The 22,736-nt window shown below is 45.9% G+C and overlaps 1 protein-coding gene across 2 annotated transcripts; it reads left to right on the top strand.

Moving 5' to 3' along the window:
• Positions 1-5,931: 5,931 nt before the first annotated feature.
• CTSL (cathepsin L) lies at positions 5,932-18,545 on the top strand. 2 transcript variants are annotated; one of them, XM_029616942.1, is made up of 8 exons: positions 5,932-6,070; positions 6,714-6,866; positions 6,959-7,081; positions 9,676-9,831; positions 10,635-10,859; positions 17,421-17,589; positions 17,675-17,792; positions 18,125-18,545. In XM_029616942.1, the coding sequence occupies exons 2-8, from the start codon at positions 6,735-6,737 to the stop codon at positions 18,222-18,224; spliced, it is 1,023 nt and encodes a 340-aa protein (XP_029472802.1). In that variant the 5' UTR covers positions 5,932-6,070; positions 6,714-6,734; the 3' UTR covers positions 18,225-18,545. The 2 variants fall into 2 exon arrangements, with proteins under 2 accessions (XP_029472802.1, XP_029472810.1); XM_029616950.1 differs by lacking the exon at positions 5,932-6,070 and adding an exon at positions 6,182-6,429.
• Positions 18,546-22,736: the final 4,191 nt, after the last annotated feature.

The raw sequence follows: 22,736 nt of genomic DNA, 5'->3' as shown, positions 1-22,736 counted from the left end.
AATAGCTTTATTGTACAGCAAAGATAACCTGAGAAGGTTAATAGACTCAGTCCAGAGTAGATGATCTGCAAGCTGGTCTCTCCGGTAGTGTCCCAAAGTGCGGGGTAACCCGGGGAATACTTCCTCTTGATGGACCTTGTGCAGCTGATCTCTGGTAGTGGTCCACAGTGCTGGGTAGGTCGGAGGCTGAAGCTGGAAGTTGCACAAGACAGTATGGATCCAGTAGTGGCCTGCAGAGCGGGATAACCCGAGAATCCACACCACGAAGGAGCTGTAGTGAGAAAGTAGGTGAGCAGCAAAGGTCGCAGCCATCTGCGACCGACAGGTGCAACAGGTAGCTTGTGCCCTTTGATTTCGCCCAAAAGCTTCAGCAGCTCCTCTAAGTCTTCTCCAAAAAGGAGCTTCCCTTTAAAAGGTACTGGCCCTAATTTAGACTTAGACCACACGTCCACTGACCAGTTCCTTAACCAAAGGAGTTGCCTGGCAGAGACTGCAGACCCCATAGTCCTGAAGGATTTCCAGATAAGATCGTATAAGGCATCCGCTTCATAGGCCACCATGGCTTCCAACCACTCCGCCTGCTTGGCTCTGAAGTTGAGATAATCTTCTCAGACTGTAACTGTTTTGTCCAGTGCAAACCAATCCGAAGCATAAAGATGCTGCACGAATGCCCAGGCAGAGACCTCAACAATGTTCTTCCGGTAAACCTCCAGTTTTCTATCTTGCATATCCTTAAGCGCAGCAGAACCAGCCACAGAAATAGTCATCCTTTTTTGTAACCAATACTGAGGCATCCACTTTCGGAAGCCGCAACAAATCCAAAGTGTCCTCTGGTAACAGATACTTGCAGATAATACTTACTTGATATCGCCAACAAATTATGTCCCATCTCCAGACGTGAATTGAAACATCCCACAACGAACTGCCAACCCTGGTACACAGCAGAGCTGAAAATCCTCAAAAATAAACAGACAGCGAGAAAGGATCTGGCGTAAAGCCCCCGCTCCCCAACATGCCTCCAACTATAAATCTGCCCTTCATCAATACAGAATATCCACTCTCAACACCAAGCGTGATTTCTACTCTACCAAAATTCATGATTATATTTATAACCCTAAGGCTCTTTTCACTTACGTTGCAGACCTCACCAAATCATCTCAGCCCCCTATTCCAGACACAGAAACCTCCGCCAGAAGTGAAGAAATCGCTCAATATTTCCAGAAAAAAATAGCTAATATTCTCCTCAGATTCCAGCACCCATCCCCCGCAACCCCCCCCCCCCCCCCCCTTTGGACCCCTCCACCAACACCCTTGATACACTCGTGCTCACCTCGGCTAAAGAAGTCGAATCAGTTCTCAAAAAACTCAGACCCACCAGTCACCCCTCTGACACCATACCCACAAAAACCATCCTTTCCATTCCTAATTCCATTGCCAAGCCAATCGCTGATATCATCAACTCCTCCCTTTCCTCAGGCTCCGTCCCTGACAGTCTAAAGCAAGTGATTGTTAAACCCCTCCCCAAAAAACCATCCCTTGACCCTAAAGACCCTTCCAACTTCCGCCCCATCTCTAACCTACCCTTCATCTCTAAGATTATGGAATGGATAGTCAATGCCCAACTCACCGAATACCTTGAAAACAACAAATTACTCCACCCAACCCAGTTTGGCTTCCGCAAATACCTTAACACCGAAACACTACTGCTTCCCCTTTCTGACCATGTGCTCAGAGGCATGGATCAGGGCAACTGCTACCTTCTCGCTCTACTCGACATCTCAGCTGCTTTTGATACCGTCAACCACAATCACCTCCTCACCCAGCTGTCAGATATAGGCATTACAGGATTAGCCCTTCTATGGTTTAAATCCTACCTTTCCAACAGAAGGTTTGCTGTCAAGAGTGGAAATGCCGGATCTGCACTCTACCCTGTCAAAGACGTTCCACAAGGTTCCTCCCTCTCCTCCACTTTATTTAACATTTACCTCACCCCCCTCTGCCAGCTACTAACAGATCTCGGCCTCAAATTCTATCTCTAGGCAGACGATATTCAAATTATCATCCCGATTTGATAAAACCCTGTCTGATGCCCTGGCGCACTGGAATACGTGTCTCTCCTCTATAAACAGCCTCCTCACAAGCTCTCACCTGGCCCTGAATACATCGAAAACAGAACTGCTCCTTATATCCCAACACCAACCCCCCAAACCCCTGATCTCTAATGACCCAGTTAACAGTGCCATATCATCGCTACCATGTGTAAGAGACCTGGGAGTCTTTCTAGATCAACAACTGAACCTAAAAAAACATATCTGCTCCATCCTTAAAGAGGGGTTTTTCAAGCTCAACGTCCTAAAAAAACTTAGACCCCTGCTCCACTATCATGATTTCCGGACCGTTATCTAGGCCACACTATTGTCTAAGCTTGACTACTGTAACTCCCTCCTCCTCGGTCTCCCCTCTTCCACCATTAAACCCTTACAAATGTTCCAGAATGCCATAGCTAGGGTCATCACAAACAAAAGGAAATCTGACCACATCACTCCCATACTCAAAGACCTTCACTGGCTCCCCATCCCTTCCCGCATCCTCTTTAAAACTCTATCCATAATTCACAAATCCATTTTCTGCTACAATTCTAGCTGGCTTGATGAACCCTTTCGCATCACTCATTCTGACCGACCTACCAGGGCCATCAACAAAGGAACCCTCGCTATACCCTCCCTTAAAAAAGCCCACCTCTCTTCCACCAGGGACCGCGCAATCTCCATCGTAGGCCCTAGACATTGGAACTCCCTTCCGACCTTGCTCAGACTAGAACCATGCTACTCCAAATTTAGGAAGAAACTAAAGACTTGGCTTTTCCAACAAGCCTACCCTGAATAACCCGTGCTGATAGCCCCCCCACCCCCACCTTATTAATCACCTGCTTTCATCTCGAACACAGGCTAGAAGTCCCCCCCTTGCTACGACCCCCTCATTCCCCCTCTAAAAGGCAGGGACCTCTGTATATAAGTTACTCTCATGTACAAAGTTTTTCCTCTGTTGAATTGTTGCACTTCCTTACTTTCTTCCTGCATCTCCTTGTTCCTCCACTCCCCCCCCCCCCCTTTTTTTGTTCTTTGTACTTTTCCAGCTTTCAGTTACAATGTAAACTGGTATGATCTCTTGTCACTAATGTCGGTATATAAAAATTTCAAATAAATAAATAGATACAGCTTGTCCAGAGCCCTGCCAATCTTCAAACCAGTATCCAGAGTCTCCCATTCCAGGAGCACAAGTTTCTTCACCAACTTATGAAATGGGAAGGCCTTCGTTGGACCTCTTAAGTCCTCTATGATTGGGTCCGCTTCTTCTTGATAAGACTCGTTTGCAGTTCCTTGCTTCCTAGCTCTTTAAGGGCAAATGGAATCAGCGGCCACAATTCTTCCCTGTGGAAAAAGGTGAACCACCTTGGGATCGTCGCCTTCCACAGCTGGGGGCTTGTTCCTGCTCCTCATTCAAATGGTCTGGGTGAGAATGCACCCACGGAAGGTCCTCTGCCAGAGGCTCTCCGTCATCCGAGTCTCCCAAGGGCTCGTTTGAATCCACAGACCTGGAAGCCTGACCTAGGATTCTCTGAACCCTGGTAGACCCCCTCGCATGTGTCTCCTTGATCTTAATAGGACACGGATCCTGTGGCGTGGCACCCCCCCCCCCCCATTAGGAAAGGCGGTGTCCTATGGTCTTCCTGGTGAAATATGCTTTATGGAGAAGGAGCACACTTTCAAAGGAAAAATTGTCTGCACCCTCAGATTCCTGACCCAGGAGGTCTTCCTCCTCCTCAGACAGATGTTCCTGGGCCTCCGGGATCTCCTGTCGGCTGGGGACAGTGGAGGGGGAAGGGATCCTTCTTCTCACTGCTTTCCTGTGGATGCAAAGGAGGCTAAAATGGCTGCCGTTCCCACAGAAACCGAGGAGCCATCAACTGTGCTGCAGCCTCTGCGATCTCCAAGGAGCTCCGATGCCTGCCTCACATTCTGACAGAAGTTCCCAACCTCCCCTCCCCTCTGGGGAGGCATTGGGAACAAAGGTAACTCTGGAAAAGGCGTGCCCATGCCTCTCCACATGCCACACAGCTTGGCCTAAATCAAAAGCAGCAGAAATTCCTAGAATAACTAGAAAGGAGCAAAAATAAAACCCTGGCCTGCTCCAGCATGTTACACAAGACTAGTTAGTTAACAGCTCTTTGTTTCCTTGCTCCTGATTAACCTCTGGCAATCAGGCCTAGCAGAGAACTACTGCTAGAGTACCAAAACGCTGAGAGCATATTGCTGCTTGACACAGGGAAAGAGAAGATCCTGGCAATGAAGATGATGGCAGATAGGAATCATTTTTCCAATTGTTTACCCAGCTGTAGCTGCCTGCTGTGCTGTCCCAGTCTTACACTACCTGAAGAAGGGAGTGTAATGTGCAAAAGGTAGTCAGACATGTAATGTTAGTCCAAAGAAAAGGTGGCACCACTCGCTTGTTTACTGACCTTTATTTCCTGATAGCCACCGCACTACTCTATCCAACTTCTTAAAAATTGCACACTTGAAATGTTTCTTGTAATTCTCAATTTACAGAAGCTACTGATGACCATTGATGAATTGGTATCGGGTGTGTGACGGAAACAGTATACAACCAAGGGATAGCAATAAGGAGGAAAACAGTACCTACCAAATTTTCATAAAAATGAGAAGGTCCAGGAATTATGGAAAAAAGATTCAGAAGGAGCCTGAACGATATCTGGTACTAATTAAAGACCATAAGAACAATTTGATTGTTGTAATAGTTCTTAAAAGTGACCTTAAGTGTGAAATAAGGATCAGGCCTGAATTAAGCAGACAGCAATGTGATTATTTCTTCTTAAATATATTTGAGCATGAAATGACAACAGGTAAACAACATAAACTGCATGCCTTTGCTTCTGTCCTGTTGTCTTTTACATTAATTTGTTAGTCTGTATTTTCTTTTTTACTCTGCCCAGTGACTCAGTTTCAGAATTTGAAGTGTGCACCACTGGTGGATTTGTTTTACTCCAACACCTTCCCCATAGTGCTTGAAAGTTGCCCATGGCTAGCAGAGTAGCTGAGTTTAAAAATGGTGTGGACAAGTTTCTGGAGGGCAGATCTATTAAAGGTTATTAGCCAAACAGAATGTAGTGCCTCCATCTCTTAATTCTTGCCCGTACTTTCAAGGAAGGACGCTGGCCTTGCCAGAGGCTTGGTCCGATTCAGCATGCCTCCACCTCTCCTAGCTTGATCCAACACAGCATGCCTGCAGGTCTGCTAAAACTGAATAATGACGCAAGGCTCAGTCCAGCCCTGAGCACAAAGCTCAGGCATGTGGAGGCGGTCTCTCCTCTTTCCTTCCCCCCAAAAAGTAAGACAGTGCAGGAACAGGCCGACTTTATTGACATCCCTGGTCTAATGGGATGTTACACAAAGCCGTATTTTTATGAAAGTCTGCTTTCCTAGCAAGGGTCTCTGCCACCATTCGGGCTCCTGCGAGGTAGCAAGTGTGGTTTGCTGCGCTCGGCGCCCTTGCCACCGTTCATTGAGACATACACTGGGCATACCGAGCACCTCCACCTCCCGCGAACGGCATGGCGGGCTTTTAGTTTGTTGTTTTGTAAGCAAAGTCAAGAATGGGAGGGGGATCTCTAAAATGGCAAGAATAAGCGCCGTGGTTTCTTCTATAACCGATATTTACGGATAGGGGGGAGAGAAAAAGCTGGGCCTCTGGGTAACATTTTCCCCCATCCCGCCCCCATCATCCCAGCATACACTCAGGAGTGGCTCCTCTCCCTCTCCAAAACCTCCTCCACCTAACGTTGAAGCCCCGTTGGACTTTTCGGAGGACAATAGCATCACGCGCTCGGCAGTCACGAGAACGCTTCGCCACGCCCGCCTCGAGGCGGCTCCGACTAATCAGAGGACGCAGCGTCACTGCCGGGCGGGGCTCGGCGGATGCCTATGAAGCGGTGGCCGGGCGGCCTTGGAGCCTTAGTGCTGGCCGTAGTGTGCTGCAGTAGGAGGGGGTGCAGGTGGGTGCGGGCTGCTCTGGCTTGCGTCCATCCGGTTTGTTATTGGGTAATGGGAGCTAGAGCCCCCTTGCTCTCTCCCGAAGGGCGGACGGAAGGGTTGTGATTGGGGCGGTGCGCGCTTGGGAGCTGCTAGCGTCCCTGTGCTCTCCCTGGGGATTGGGGCTCGTGGCCGCTTTTAGCATTCAAAAAAAACTTTATTAGGGGTGAGACGTGTAACGTTGTCCAAACAATATACAGAGCAAGCGGAAAGGTATGGCGGAGGACCCCCGTGTGGTTTCCTGGGAGAGGCACGGGAAGGGCTGCTGCCGGCTTCCCGCTCCAGGCGATTAGTCTGAGTGGCGAGTCGCCCGTTTCGGAAGGTGAGACGGAGAAGGAGACGGCGGCTGATGCGAGAGCCGGTTCGGAGAGGGGTTGGAAGGAGCGACGTCCTCATCATGGGATGGGGGAAAACAGAGCCAGTGAGACCGCGAGATCGCGCTACGTGGGCTTTAACTCCCCTGCCCGGTTTTTCATTTTATTTACGTTCCGCTTTTACAGGCGTTTCAAAGCGGACTGGTTGCATCGTCAGGGTGGTGGTAAATCTCCACCCGCCATTCCGCCCTTAGGTACCTTGTGCCCGGGCTGACTCTGCTCTTCTCCCTAGGTTTCCTGTTGGGTTATAGCTATGGCTGCATGGTGCTGTTCCCTGCTGCTCTTCTGCCTGATGGGGGCGACCTTGGCGGCCCCGCGGCTGGATCCGGACCTGGACACCCACTGGCATCTGTGGAAGACCTGGCACACCAAAAGTTATGGTCCGGTGAGTGTCCTGCTCCCCTGAGGGATCCCAGGGGAGGGGTGGGCGCCATGCGGCTAGTGCGTAACTCACCCTGGCCTTCCCTCTCTCTACAGACGGAGGAAGGCTGGAGGAGACAGATCTGGGAGAAGAACCTGAAGATGATCGAACTGCATAATCTGGATTATACCCTGGGGAAGCACACCTACAGCCTGGCCATGAACCGCTTCGGGGATATGGTGAGTGCTGGCAAGCAAAGAAGCAATTGCAAAAACTAAACCAATATTGTCTCTAGTCTTCCTTCTAGTCTTGCTGGCGAGTTTCTCTTTAGCAAATGCTTCAGGGTATTTTACAATAAAAGCTTCAAGTTGTCCTTTACCTCCCTAGTATGATGTTGACATTGGTTGCAGCATCCTTCAGTACTGAGTAGAAATAGGCTGACAAGTTTTAGAAAAATCTATTCAATACAGGTAGGGTAGAAGTGTTTTCATAACAAAATATGAACAAAACTTGCGCATAATAGTGTGAATGTAAAATGGTATAAATCCACATTGCTTAAAAATCTTTTATGGGGAGTGGTAAAATAGGTTGAATTGATTGTCCATTGCTGTTGTGATGTATTTTCCTTTCTCAAAACAAAAAAATTATGTAGCTCTTCTAGAGTAGTGCTAAGAAGTGCATGGGTCACATTCAGACCTGGGGCTAGATATCTGCACAGTCTTTCTTCAAACAGAGGATGTAAATTCACCAAAGGGGATAGACCTCCAGGGCCCAAGACAGGAATATATTCTCAGGGTGTTCTTGCTGGTCAGTGTGTGGGTGTGATTTATAACTAGGGTGGACACTCTGGCTGGATGGTCCAAACTTAAAATTTGACTGCCAGTCTTCCATTATAATTAAAATAAACGTAGAAATGATGATTGAAAAGACCCAAAATGGTTTATCCAGTCTGCCCAGCAAGCCTCCCATGATAGTATCTGCTGCACAGTGCATGTTACCCCATGTGTCTTGTAAGTGTAGCAACTGCTGCTATGTGCGATTATCCCCAAGCCTTATAACCCATAAATTTAATGGTAGCAACTTTTCTTGGGTGATGAGCATTCCTGAAAACTGACAATGCAATTTCATGTGCTTTGCTTATGGACTGAAGCAGTCCTGTGGTTTTCCCCTAATTCTGCACATTGGTTTCCCAGACTGTAAAAGTCAAGGCTCTCATTAGTTGCTGTCTGAAATTGATTGGAATTAGACAGACATAAGTAATCCTGACTTTCCCTGTACATACCTGGATCAGTCCAGACTCCTGGGTTCCCCCCTCCCCCCAGCAGATGGAGACAGAAGTTCTAATGGACTCCATCCTATACCCCTGAGGTGCCACCTAGAGTTTCAGTATTTGTCTCCAGCAGATGATGGAGGTGCAAAACCTTTAGTCTGGGTTGAGTGTTAGGTGTTTAAAAAAAAAAGTAGAAGAGGCTAAGAAAGCAGAATTAGTTTATTGAAAAAAGGCAAAGCGCAGGCTTTGTTTCAGCCTTCCAGGGGGTTGCTAGGTCCTGGTGGTACTATCCTCCCTGGTAGCAGAGGGTTGGAAACCCTGCTATTTGCCCATGGCTGGGGGTGATACCGGGGAGCTTACTCGCCCTCAGCAGACCTGTGCCCGAAGGGGGAAAAAAAGAAAACCCACCGATGTATTTGTTTCTTGTGACCGACCTAGCATTTGCTGCAGTCTCTCCCTCTCATCCGCTCCGATGCTTGATGGCTGGCTTGATCATTGGCTAACCTTCCCCTCGCTGCTGATTGGCTGACTTCTTTTGCACCATTCTGACAGCATTTAAAGTCCCTCTGTTCCCTTTTCCAAGTGCGCTCCCTGTGAATCTACACAACTAATGAACATTGGTATGTTACTGTATATGCTATACATCGGCTTGCCCTATTTGGTCTTATCTTTATGTAATATGTTCCTTTATATTTATTTACAGATTGTTTAAAACTCGTTGTCCCTCCTGATGCAGCCTTTTGGCAAAACACGGGGGTCTGTGTCTGGGACTCTTTAAAGTCGTATTTATATACAGTGGAGTTTGCCACCTTATGAAAGATTTAACTTCTTACTGATGAAACTTTAATTTTTTAATTCAGAAAAGTACAACAGATAAGTGCAGAGTTTATTGATCAATATAAAGTAGAATTTTTCTCTAAACAAATTTCACAAATCAGCTGGCTACATGATGTGGAATAAGGCCTAGCTTTTGCAACAAACACCTGATTGGAGGGTTCAGTTTCAACAAAAAATGTTTAATACTAAACACAACACTACTGATTTTAAATGTTCTGCTTTTTTCCATATGCTTTTATTCCTTATGCCTTTTTCCTCAATTCTACCCCATCTTGTCTGTCTTCACTCTTTTCCTCCCTTTCCTGCTCCCTAATTGCACTAGCCTCTGACCTTCTTCTAATCTCATTATTTTCCCCTTTCTCCTCATGATACAGTGCACATTCTTCTTGCACCTCTGGTGTCTTTCCCCTGGTGCCATGTCTTGGTAGTGGCAGCTAAGGGCCCCAGGAGAAAAGCTGGCACACAGGGGGAGGGTGGTTTGCCACAGTTCCTTGGCTTAGGAGCCAGTTTTGTGGCATTTTGCTGCAGATTTATGGCAAATTAAGACATCAACATGCAGTCTGGCACAAGTGCTAAAACTATACTTCATGAGGTGAATGCCGCCTGGCTTAACTTCAGGTCTTGTTGCTGGGTGATGCACATGTTTTTGACTATCATAAATTGTTAGCCAAGACTTACATCTCTAGTGATCTGAATGAAGGAATACAAAATGTGCTTATCTTCCAGACCTCTGAAGAGTTCAGACAAGTAATGAACGGCTTCCTACATAAGAAGTCGGAAAGGAAGTTCCGTGGATCCCTGTTTCTTGAGCCCAACTTCCTAGAAGCCCCAAAATCTGTGGATTGGCGTGAGCATGGATATGTGACTCCTGTTAAAGATCAGGTATTGAAGCAGTGTGTTCATGCCAAGGATATTAGACCAGTTCTAACTTAGCAGTAAGGTGCATTTGGCACAGCACATAGTTTGACGCACATTTTGTGTACAAACTTTACTGCTGATGCAGCAAGGAGTTTTATGTACAAAAAAATGGGAATACAATAGTTAGTGCCCTTGCATGGAAACCCCTCCCCCCCCCGTTAATGAAGTTGTAAACTATTAACCCCCAGTGCAGAAGTGTATTGGCTTACCTTGTATCTTAGTGCTGGGAAACATTAGTCTAAGGTGGAGTAACATTTCCAGGGCTAATGTTAGTCTCTGGGTAGAAGCTGGAGTTTCAGCACATGTACCTGTTTTATGTGCACATAAATCAAACTTTATACAGAAAGCATGGGTTTGTGCACAAAATGAGTTTGCATAAATCATGCTTTGCTATGCACTGAGCTTTTTTCTTTGCACCCATTTCTGTCTTCTCATTTTAACTCCTGATGCATTAGCATACTACTAGCTTTCTGCATCAGGAGTTCTAAAAGATAAAACTGAATTTAGCACAGTTTTTTAATACTCTGCTTTTTGCATCTTCCCTGCTAGTAAAGTGTTTGCCGGATAGTATTCAGGAGCCGAGCCTTGCCTTTTGCTCTACAAACAATGGGTGGTGATTGTGGTACAGTTATCTACCTGTTGAAGATGAACACGTGGTGGATAATGTTTGACCCAGTTATAGTCACATCTTGGTTTAGATGCTGCTGATGTAGTTTTTTTTTTTCATTTAATATAAGGCAAGCTGATTGGAATTTTTTCCTCCCCAGGGTGCATGTGGCTCATGTTGGGCATTCAGTTCAACAGGGGCTCTGGAAGGTCAGCATTTCCGAAAAACTGGGAAGCTGGTCTCGCTGAGTGAGCAGAACCTGGTGGAGTGTTCACGGCCTGAAGGAAACCAGGGCTGTAATGGTGGGCTCATGGATCAGGCCTTCCAGTATGTGGAAGATAATAATGGAATTGACTCAGAAGACTCATATCCATATACTGCTAAGGTAAATGGGGGGAGGGGGGGGCACTGTGAAAGCAGTACTGTTATGTCCTCTTGCTCCCAGAGTCTCATTCTAGATCACATTTTTGGGTGTATTTGTCCTCAGTTTAGCACTAATGGGGTAGAAAATTCCAGGCACCCATCTAGGAAGTCACGACAGTCTAGTGTGGCTTCCTTACCATAAGGAGGGGGAGGCTGGAGAAAAAAGAGAAATGAAAAAGGTTGGAAAAACATGAAGCAATTAAGGAAGTAAAAATTCAAGTCTTTTATTGCATGTTTTTCTAACAGGAAACATCAAAACATATTACAGAATGGTGCAAATATTTGCAAATTGTATGCTGAAATGACAAATGCAACAAGTTTCAAATAAAGCATGCAAAAACAAGAGCAACATATGCAAAAATGTAGAAGGATGTTTTAAATAGGATTGACATTGCTGGTTAGTGTTACAATTAAGGCTTAACAGCAACATTTATTTCTAAAGGATAAACCTAGAACATATCTGATGCAAAGCAGTAGGGTATTCCACAAGGTTGGGGCAGATCTGCAAAGGTCTTTCTGGTACTAGTGAGGTCCATTGCTTTTGAGGATGAACCTGAGTGAATGGGCTGGTATATAGAAGTTAGATCTGACATGATGGAGCCAAGCCTGAGGATTTTGGTTAGGTTTCAATAGTGGTTTCAATCACTTGTTTGCATTCCTTATTATGCAAGCTGCACCATTCTGGCCGATGCAATATGCACATAAATGGGCAAACAAAATGGATGCATGTTTTTTGAATGTGTGCACGTCCACCTCTCCTGGGAACTAGATATAATCAAATGAGCTGCCATGCTAAAAGGGATGCACAATGGATAATTTGTGTCCCTAGTGCTCTGCATCAGGCTCCCAGGAGAAGTGGCTGTGTTCACAACAGCTAGGTCAGAGCGCGCTCCACTGCCCCCCACCCAGCAGGGCTTTTCTCACTTGGTCCTTTTCACTGAAGTGTCAATGAATGGACAGTCAGAATTAAGTGAAACAGTGAATAAGTGCTCTGTGTACAGGTTACCAAAATACACTCAAATTGAGCATCTGTCTTATCCCACAGCAGCTAACTTACTGGCACAAAATACACATGCATAATATACATGGCCATGAGCGTGTATGTTGTAGGTGTAGGGTGCACCCTGAATCTTTTTTATGCGTCTCTTCCTAATTATCGTGATGCTAAGGAGAAAACACAATCATTTCTTTAATTTGAACCCTTGATGAGCAGGAAGAATTTATGCCTGCTCTGGGCAAGGGTAAAATTGGACTGGTTAGTGCAACCTTGGGCACGCAGGGATTTTTTGCATTGCAGGTAATAGCCTCATCTACATGGAATTTGTGGTGAGCACTAGTAGCTACATGCATTTTGGATGTGTTGATGCCATTATTGCATTGGGGGTTATGAATGCATGTCCAGAATAGTGTCCAAGCACTCATTAACCTGTGCACTAGGCTCGGTGTACAATACTGCATTGGCTTGTGTATGACATGCAACTGGTGGCTTAAGGAGCTGGAAGCTTGACAGTGAGTTGAAATCTGAGCAGAAGATTACATAGGCCCAGGTGACTATTTCAAAGGCAGTGTTTTCCAGGAGTTGGAGGGGTTAACATAAAAGCTGTTTTGGTCACTACTTGGAGCTGGTCTTTGAATTGGCTGTGGTCTTGGGGAACGGAGTTCCCTGTATGTACCAGGATCAGTCCAGGGAACAGTTTAAATATTACCCAAGGTTGCTCATGAGTGTGATTTGAGTGGCTGGGTTCTTACAAATCCAGAGCATTTGTCTCTTGGTACCTTAGGTCTTAGTCTGTTTTTGGTGCAGCCATCTTGGTTTGAGTGGGGTTAGCAACTGAATGAGATTAATAGTTGATGTTGCTAGCAGTGTGATTTGTTAGTCCTGGATTCTTGTGAGGGGGGGGGGGGGGGGGGGGGGGGGGGCATACGGACATTGAATAGGATGGGTGACAATTTAGAGCCCTGAGGGATTCCACAAGGGGGGGGGGGGGGGTGAGCAGGCTGCACTCCAGGAAACAGATTGGGTGCTGCTACTCAGGAAGGAAGTAAATCAGGTTAGTCCTACTTTGTGCTATTGTATCCTTTTGATGCAGTAGACCATAAGTGCAAGAATTTTGTGCTGGCTCCCAAGTTTAGAAAATATTTTAACACTGTTCTCTAAAACTGGCTGTGCAGTTCTACAATGATGGTACTGGGGCCTGGAAATAGTTAAGCACAAGGGGCTTCCAGGGTCTTATTTACAGGTATATCCAAGAAAAAGTAACTTTTTTTTTATCCTGGTAGCATTCCTTGTATGTACCCAGATCATTCCAGACACCTGGGTTTTGCCTCCCTTCCAGCAGATGGAGACAAAACTTAGAGGGCCCCCTCTTAGTCTGGTGTGCACCTGCTTCTCTTCAGTATTTGTCTTCAGTCAGATGAAGGTGGTGCAAACCTGCATTTTGTATCAGCTTTAAAAAAAAAAAAAAACCAAAACAAAGACTGGGTCCAGCCTCCCAGGGGGTTTTAGGTCCTGGTGGGACCATCCCCCTCCTCTGTAGACGCCAGGGTTTCAGGAAAATATCCATTTTTTTCTTAGTTTTGTGTAAAAAAAAAAAAAACAAACTTGAGGATGGCTAGCGGGGGAGAGGATGCCCGTCGGCACTAAGGTTCATGTGTGCTGTGGGGGTTCTCCGTGGCGACTTGCCATTTCTCTCCTCAGGTTTTCCACCGCAGGCACCATGCCATATTCAAGCCATTGCGCTCTGAGCGGCTTGCGGCTCCCAAGCCGCAAGTCCCCGATCCCTGCCCTCAATGCATCTCCGGTGGGGAGGGGACTTCCGGGAGCACATCAGCTGACCCCCACATTGGGGGGGTCGGCTGACTTTTACCAGGACTGGGTCAAATTCACGTCGGACTGGTGGGTTTTAAGCATGGTAGAACACTGTTACGTGTTTGCTTGCCCGCTGCACAGCTTGACTTTCATGTCTTCCTGCAGCTCCCCAGAAAAGAAGCAGGTAGTTCGACACTCTCCTCTGAGGGACCTAATGGCCATCGTTCCAGTACCTCACCAAGAACAAGGCCAGGGGAGATTATCTACTTTGTGGTTCCAAAGAAGGAGGGATCCTTTCACCCCATCCTACATTTGAAGGTCAATGTCGCCCTCAAGGTGCCCCACTTTCGGATGGCGACTCTCAGTTTGATTGTAGCAGTGTGCCATGGGGAGTTCTTGGCCTCCCTGGATCTGACTGAAGTCTACTTGCACATCTGGATCCTCAGGGATCATCAGATATCTGATTTATGATCCTCAGCCAGCATTTCCAGTTTTGCATCATGCCATTTGGCCTGGCCACAGCTCCCTGGACCTTTACAAAGGTCATGGTTGTAGTTGCGGTGGCCTTGTGCAGAGAGGATTCTAGTCCATCCCTATCTGGACAATTGGCTGATTAGAGCAAAGTTGCAAGAGTTGTGCTTACAGGTCAACACAGTACTGCTCCAGTTGTACTCTTCGGGCTGGGTGTTCAACCTATCCAAGAGTCATCTTATTCCTTCCCAGATTGAGGAGTTCCTAGTGGCTCGATTAGATACAGACATGGGAAAGGTTTTTCTCTCGGAAGAGGATGATCAAGTTGCGAGCTCAAGTCCAGAACATGATGCGGCTGCAAATGCCCAGGATCTGGAGCTATTTACAGGGTCTTGGTTCCATGGTATCAACCTCTGAGCTCATCGCTTGGGCCTTTGCTTGCATGAGACCTCTGCAGCAAGAGTTGCTGTCCTGTTGGAATCCGTTGTCAGAACAATTTCATCTACAGTTCCCTCTCCCTGAAGTCGCAAAGTCACTTGGAGTGTGGTGTGGACCTTGAAGTTCTTAGTGGATGGTTGTGACCACCGATGCCAGTCTCTCCTGCTGGGGAACTGTATGCCAGTCTCAAGCAGCACAGGGTTAATGGTCCCTGGAAGGAAGCAAACTGGTCAATCAACTGTCTAGAGACGAGGACAGTGAGACTAGCTTTGGAGCGCTTCCTTCCCCTTCTGGGCAAGGCAGTCTGGGTCCTGTTGGACACTGCGACCATGGTGGCTTATATCAACTATCAAGGGGGGGAACCAAGAGCTCTAGAGGCAGAGGTGTTGATGTCCTGGGCCAAACATCATTTGACAATGCTGGCAGCCTCCCATTTAGCAGAAACCTCCACCATTCAGGAAGATTTTCTCAGCCGTCAACTGGACCCCAGAGAATGGGAATTAGAGTGCCATGGACTTAATATCCCACAAGTGGGGCCAGCTGCATGTCTCTCATTGCAACCTACAGCAATGCAAAGGCAGAACTGTTCTACAGCCATGGAGGGAGTTGATGCGCTAGTCATCCCTTGGCCTCAGGAGGTCCTCCTTTACATGTTTCTTCCTTGGCCCTTGATCAGCAAGGTCCTCAAGAGAATAGAGCTTCACCAGGGACAGGTGATCTGGTGGCTCAAGTGGCCACATTGCCTGTGGTTTGTGGGCCTGATCAATCTGGCATTGGACAGATCCCTGCATTTCAATCATCTCCCAAATCTCCTGCATCAAGGCCTGACATTTTTGGATCAAGCAGATCACTTTTGTCTTGCAGTCTGGCTTTTGAGAGGAGGATGTCATTACTACTGTTAAGAGCTCAGAAGCCCTCCATGGCATATATTTGGGTGTGGAGTCTTTGTGCAAGACAGTGTGGACCCTTGTTGAGCCTCTGACAGATTTTCTTGCAGGCTGGCCTTGCAAAGGGTCTATCATTCAGCTCTTTGAGGGTTCAGGTGGTGGTCCTGGGATGCCTGACAGGGAAGATCCATGAACCTTGCATGACAGCTCATCCAGATGTAATGTTTTTTCTTCGGGGGGTGAAGCACTTGTCCTCCAGTCCATTGGGTGTGACCTTCATGGAGTTTGAATCTGGTCCTTAGGGGCTTGTGTGCAGTGTCATTTGAGCCACTTAAGAGCCACCCTGAAGGATCTGACACTGAAAGCAGTATTTTTGATGGCCATCTGTTCCACCAGGAGGATCTTGAAACTACAGGCTCTGTCCTTAGAACAGTTTTTGAGAATCTCTACCTTGAATCTCCCTACATAGTCCCGTGCTTTCTTCCAAAGGTAGTGTCATCTTTTCATCTCAGTTGGTGGAGCATCCAGCCTTTTCTGACATGGAGTCCAATTCTCCATATGCCAGGTATTTAAAGAACCTGGACATGAGGTGGTTTATTGCACTGTTTGGAGGTTACCAACAATTTCAGACTGTCATATCACCTTTTTGTTTTGTGGCACATCACTAACAAGGGGCAGAAGTCCCTGAGGGTTTAAAGGCCCATTCCACACATTCACAAGCAACGTCCTGGGCAGAAAGTCAGGGCAGCTACGTGGTAATCTCTACACACCTTTGCCAGGCATTACTACCTAGATGTTAAAGATCCCAAAGCCTGTCTTTTTGGCAGTTGGGTTCTCTGAGCAGGACTCTTGTAGTCCCACCCTGTCTAGGGAAGCTATGGTACATCCCAGGTGTCTGGACTGATCTGGGTACATACAGGAAAGGAAAATTGGTTCTTACCCGCTAATTCTGTAGTGCCACAGATCAGTCCAGACACCCACCCACTATAGAGATTGAGTTACTGGGTTTGGGTGTAACTAAGAGTCCACTTTAATATTTTCTCTTGCTTGCCTGATCGCAGGAGTGCAGTCTTAGCTGCCAAATTCAATTAGTTTGTCCCTCCAGCCTCTGCTTGTTGTGGGGTTGGAGGATAAGTTCTTGGTTATTCAGTTGTTTGTACTGCTTGGGTACTTAGTAATAGTGAAGAGAAGCAGGTGGCACACACTGGACTAAGAGGGGGTCCTCTCAAAGTTTTTCTGCCCAATTCTATCTCTTGCTGTTGACTTAAATACTTGCTCATTTTTTCCTTTGTAGCCACTGCCCCAGGCATGGCAGATGTTCTGGCCACACTTGATATTTCATCCTTGCACATATCTTTACATATTAAAGATCTTCATAAGGGCTGGTAGTATTTATTTAAGATCTAAGGTTAGAAGTAGATCAGTCTTCCAGCAGTGAATGGGAATGTGCACTTATTACAGGGACCGTTACATTACAAATGAAGCTGCTTTACTTTTTTGCTTTAAAGCTATAGGCATTTGGTTTTAAAGTCTGTTTTTCATATAGGTGGTGGAATTGGGTAAAACAGTATGTTACCTAGAGCTGAGACTTCATTCCAGCTCAGAGCATCTGGAAGAGATGCATTTCAGGCCCTGAAACAGCATCTAATCTCATGCTCTAACATTTTAAAACATTCTGGAAATTCCTTTCTTGCCTAACAGGAAAGCAAATGCATCATAAAGCTGAGAGAAGTGCTCTGTACTGTAAACTGATAGGGATGCCCTCTAGGTTTACAAGCTTTCATGGCCTAGGCCTGATGACATCAATACATTACCAGGGTGGGATGCTGTGCAGGAATGCTAGCAGTACTTGTGATCAGATCTTTATGTATTTCTGTCCTACTTAAACATGAGGTAAACTTTATTTTCCCTTTTTAAGGATGATGTGGACTGCCACTATGATCCTCAGTACAACTCTGCAAACGACACAGGCTTTATGGACATCCCAGCTGGTAATGAAAGGGCTCTTATGAAAGCAGTAGCATCTGTGGGGCCAGTATCTGTAGCTATTGATGCAGGCCATTCATCATTCCAGTTCTATCAGTCTGGTATGTATCTTTTGTGGCTGTAAACATGTATGTTCAGATTACATTCTGTTGGGTATACTTAGTTTAGCCTCATCTTTCATTTTAGGTGTCTATTATGAACCGGATTGCAGCAGTGAAGATCTAGACCATGGTGTCCTAGTGGTGGGATATGGATTTCAGGGATCAGATGTGGATGGAAAGAAATATTGGATTGTCAAGAACAGGTATGCACTGGCTTTTTCTTCAGATCTTGGGCTGATGTGATCCAGATTTTCTTCCCACTTGATAGCAGGTACCTATGGAGCTCCTTAGTTCTACCTTCTGCTGGTTAAGAGTTGCAAGGCATACTGACTTAAGTTTGGACATTACTCCCAAATCTGTTGGCATTCCAGTTTACTGGCCTGTTGACACCAAGCTTCTGTTCTTGTTACAACCAGCTTTCCCTACTTATCTTTAGTACTAATGTGTATCTGAGTAGTTGAATGAAAGTGGGGCCTGGTCTGGTCACTATGCATGATGCAAACTAACTCTTTTTTTTTCTTTTCTTTTTCTCAAGTTGGGGTGAGAAGTGGGGCAAAGAAGGATATGTGCTAATGGCAAAGGACAAGAAGAATCACTGTGGAATAGCAACAGCTGCTAGCTATCCTCTCGTGTAACTTGATAAGAGAACTACCTCACCCTTGCGGGACCAAACTTATTTGCACAGTCAGTACTACCAGCCTGCCCTTCCAGGGCCCTTTGTTTTTATTTTACCTTGTATTGGTGTTTCTTCTGCCACAGAAGAGGAACACAGGGTGCTGAAGTCTGGACTTGTATTGTGACTTGGATCGTCATTGTCTAAAAATATTGGACTATAGAAAGACTTGTAATATAGGTAGCATTCTTTTGTTTTTACAGAACTAGTGTAATTGTTTTTATAGTGATTATGTATTACCTTTTTAATGTAAAATAAATTTTAGTTACTGTTGTGTTCTAAATCTCCCCTGTCATGCTTAATCTAAAATGCTGGACCATATGCTGCTAAATATTGAAACACTTAACTTGTAAAGTCTATAGAAATACTCTAGTCTGAAGATGTTTGATATCTGGGCCACTGGTATGCAACTTTGATGCTTGAGTGTCTCATGTCAGATATTCACACTGACTGCATGATATGTATTTGCATGAAGTTTAAGGCAATGTAGGCAAATGCTTAATCAGTGTGGATGCTCAGACAACCTGAGCAGAGTGCAGCACTCAAGGACTGGAGTGTTGCTTACCCTTATGCTAATGTCTAGCTATAACTATGGCCTTAAGTCTTCTGCAAACACAATAGTTGTCCTACACCAAGATGCAAGTTACCTGTTAATATTTCAGTTTAAACAAATTGAATACAAACAAGTAAACCAATAAGTGAATACAAAGGCACAAGAACAAATCAAACCCATCCATTTAAGACAAATCGTTAGAAAACCCATACCCAATTAAAAGCAATATACAATGAAGAAAACTTGTTACAAGGCAAATATGTACTCCCTAATCCAAATCTAACTCTTCCTATCTACTCTAGCCAGAAAAGGTCTCCAAATTTTGAGACATAAGGGTCAAAACCCTGATGTGTTTAACCTTCCATAGCATAAATGCCAAACTTTGGAACCAGAAAGGTGGTTTAAATACCAATGTAATGTCATTCCTTACTGCCTGTAATATAATTAGCATGGGACCCCTACTGCTGGATCTGGGGCAACTTTTCCTGGATTTATATTACCCAGGTGACAAACTTATCCAGACTAGTGTGGTGGGTACTTCCACCAGAGCTGACAAAAAGGAACCTTCCAAAAAACATTTTCCTGAACCAATGTGGGAAAACTACTAGTGTAGCCATTCTAGTAATTGGACACTTTATTAATCATTATTCAAGCACTTCTTGGCAGCCTTATTTAGAGAAGTTTTAACTAAAACTTCCCTTGTTTTGAACTAGTTTCGTTCACCTGTGTTGTGAAAAATTGCTCCATTTGGATACAAATCTAAGGCCTAGAGTAGTGGTGCCCAAACCTGTCCTGGAGGGCCACCAGCCAGTCGGGTTTTTGAGAGATCCTCAATGAATATGCATGAGAATTTGCATGTTATGGAGGCAGCGCATGCAAACTTTCTCTCATGCATATTCATTGAGGATATCCCAAAAACCCAACTGGCTGGTGGCCCTCCAGGACAGGTTTGGGGGGACCACTAGCCTAGAGCCACTAAGGGGTGCTGAGTTTTGTGGGTGGGGTCCCATTGTGGGGGAGGGTTTGATAGAACCATTTTTGGGGAGTGGCCCCACTAAAGCAGGTCTTCTCATGGCAGGCCTTTAATAGTGGTGGCCCCAACCTCAAGGGACCATCTGTGCCTTAAAGTGGTGCTAACTAACAAATTTGTTGGGCTAATTACAGTACAGTGTGCTCCAGAGCACACTATTTGCCAGCATTTGGACACGCTAGCTTTACCCCTTATTCAGTAAGGGGTAATAGTGTGTCCAAAATGTGCATCCAACCCCCCCCCCCCCCCCCCCCCCCCCCCCCCCCCCCCCCCCGAACCTAATAGCGCCCGCAACATGCAAATGCATGTTTATGGCCCTATTAGGTATTCCCACGTGATTCAGAAAGCAAAATGTGCAGCCAAGCAGCACATTTTGCTTTCCGAAATTAGTGCCTACCCAAAGGTAGGCGCTAATTTATCTGGGCACTGGGAAAGTGATATTAAGTCTGAGGTCCTGAAAGTTTAAAAAATTAATTTAAAATTTAAAATGGGCCCAGGGCTGGCAGGTCAAACGGACACTCAATTTTGCTAGTGTCCAGTTTCCAAACCCATGGCTGTCAGTGGGCTCGAACAGACGCCGGCAAAATTGAGTGTCGGCTGTCAAACCCGCTGACAACTGCTGCTTGCCTCAAGAGGCACTAGGGACATGGTAGTGTCCCTAGCATCTTTTTACCACAGGCCTAATTTAAATAAATTAAAATACTGTATAGCAAACAGTGGCCTGTGTGTGCCAGGACAGCAGATGCTGTCCCGTGATTTTACTGTATAGGCCCATGTGAAGAGGTTGAGCTGGGGGTTGGGTGTGACTCTTGCAGTGGCCCTGACTGGCCAAAGGTTAAAATAGTCACAAATAGCTGCAGTGAGGGCCCTCCCCCAGGTACACTAAAATACAAAGCAGGATTTGGCTCCCCCTTCCCCAGAGATTATAAACTATAGGCCCTGACCACCTCCCCCACCCCCCCATATAAGATTTGGTGGCTTAATGGGCCACTTCCCACACCCCCTGAACCTTTAGAAGGGTCATAAGGTTCCTAGATGGAGCTGGGGTGTACCCTTGCACCTGGCCTTGATGGGCATTTTCTAAAATTATGCCAACCTGATCTTGCCCCAGCCATGTGACTGGGGCAAGGTACAAGGATCAGACCCAGGCCATGTGTACCGTGGGGGGGGGGCAGGGGTGACTGCCACATGGCTATTTTGGCTACTTTTTAACCTGTGGCCCTTCAGGGATACCTCAAGTGGTGGCTCGGGGTTGAGCTGGGAGTCAACCCAGACTCTTGCTCAACCTTTGCAGAAGCTGTGGGTTGTGTTTTGGGGGGTGTCTGGCCCTCTAAATATGAAGCAGGAACCTTGTGACATCCCTCACATTTCAAATAAGTGGTAGTGGTTTATTGTAGCTGACCACCTTCTCAAGTAAGGGAAGCCCAGGGGTGTTCAGATGCCACCGCTGCTCCTTGTGATCTTGGGCGAGTCGCTTCACCCTCCATTGCCTCAGGTACAATAAATTTTAAGCCCTCCTGGGGATAGTGAAATACCTATAGCATTTGAATGTAATTCACTCTTATATTTTGCTTTTTAGGCACTTTCAATCAAATATAAAATTCCCTAGTAATGACCTTCTTTGTAGGTATTTGCTTAACTTATGTGTGCAAAGGTCATTGTAATAGGGGAGGGTACCTGTGTGGTCACATGCTCAATATTACATGATAGTGCTCTATTGTACAATATATGCTGTTTAACCCATGTTGGAACAGTATGCATTTCCCAGTAAGTGTTTGGTAATGGCAAAAGATGCAGCCTTTAAATATTCCTTCTTCCGTTGCTTGGCCTTAACACTGAACACAGAGTTGGTAGTATTCTCACCCTTATGCATCAGATACTTGGATTATATGCTCTGCTTGCTCTCTTAGATCACTGAAGCTTGGGTGAATGGTCTCTGGCTGCAGTATCAGTTTTCACATTCCTAGGTCATCTAATGACCTAGGAATGCGAAAACTAAATGCCAAGTTCTTGTTTTCCTTCCAGTGTGTAGGTTCTGAGTAAACTAGGATTTGGTGAACAGTATTAGTATGTTTTCTTCTGCTGCATGAGGGCAGCTCACTTAGTCCTCTTTAATGCTATCTGCCGTGTATTGGGGTGTATTTCTTGCTTCTGTCCTAGAGAAGACCATTTTTTATTCTCTGCAAATTGTTTTGCCATGCTTGGGCTAAAATCATACAGCTGTCATAACTTCTAGAGCAAGTCATGTTAGAGTAGGGAAAGGAGCCAAACAACTTTTTCTCCTTGGGCGAAGGGGGAAACAAATACACCAACCTCTACATGCTCCCTTGTTCCTGAGGCAAAAAGAGGCCATGGTCCTGGTGGCCTACCTTATTCTGCAGCCTGGGTATTGGAGGACTTGTGCCTAGAGATGAGCCTTTTATGTTTAAATATCTTTCACAAAACCATACGGGCAATGAGACAAGCAGCACCCATGAACAGAACAAGAAGTCCCCCAGCAACCTCCACCTCCCCCACCCATAAGCCAGGCAAAGAAAGGAGTACATGAAAGGAAAGAGCAGGCTTGTGCAACCTTTGCAGCTGCCCACAGGGAAGAAGAGACCCAACACCCCAGGACCTTAGTGGAAGAGGAGGAGAAATTACTGGGCAGAAGGCAAGGAGAGGTTATTGTGCATAGAGCTGTGAGCTCTATGGGCAGGGATTGAATATAAACAGGCAAAAACAATCAAGGTTTATGGGACATAGCAACCCACTCTATTCTTTACCTAAAAAAAAAGTGAATCTGATTTTTCCACTAAACCAAATTTGGCAGGTCAGTCCCTACCCACTCAAACAATTGTTTTCCTGGCTAACAATAAGCCCTTCCAAATCCATAATCATTTGTGGCTATG

This window comes from Rhinatrema bivittatum, chromosome 1 (genome assembly GCF_901001135.1).
Source record: "Rhinatrema bivittatum chromosome 1, aRhiBiv1.1, whole genome shotgun sequence".
In the NCBI taxonomy this organism is placed as follows: domain Eukaryota; kingdom Metazoa; phylum Chordata; class Amphibia; order Gymnophiona; family Rhinatrematidae; genus Rhinatrema; species Rhinatrema bivittatum.
The sequence above is the reverse complement of the archived record's forward strand: the minus strand, read 5'-3'. Positions and strand labels throughout refer to the sequence as shown.

Coding starts and splice junctions, on each gene's coding strand:
- CTSL (XM_029616942.1), top strand. CDS start 6,735: ATGGCTGCATGGTGCTGTTCCCTGCTGCTCTTCTGCCTGATGGGGGCG. Junction 7,082..9,675: donor TGAACCGCTTCGGGGATATG/GTGAGTGCTGGC, acceptor CTTATCTTCCAG/ACCTCTGAAGAGTTCAGACA. Junction 9,832..10,634: donor TGACTCCTGTTAAAGATCAG/GTATTGAAGCAG, acceptor TTTCCTCCCCAG/GGTGCATGTGGCTCATGTTG.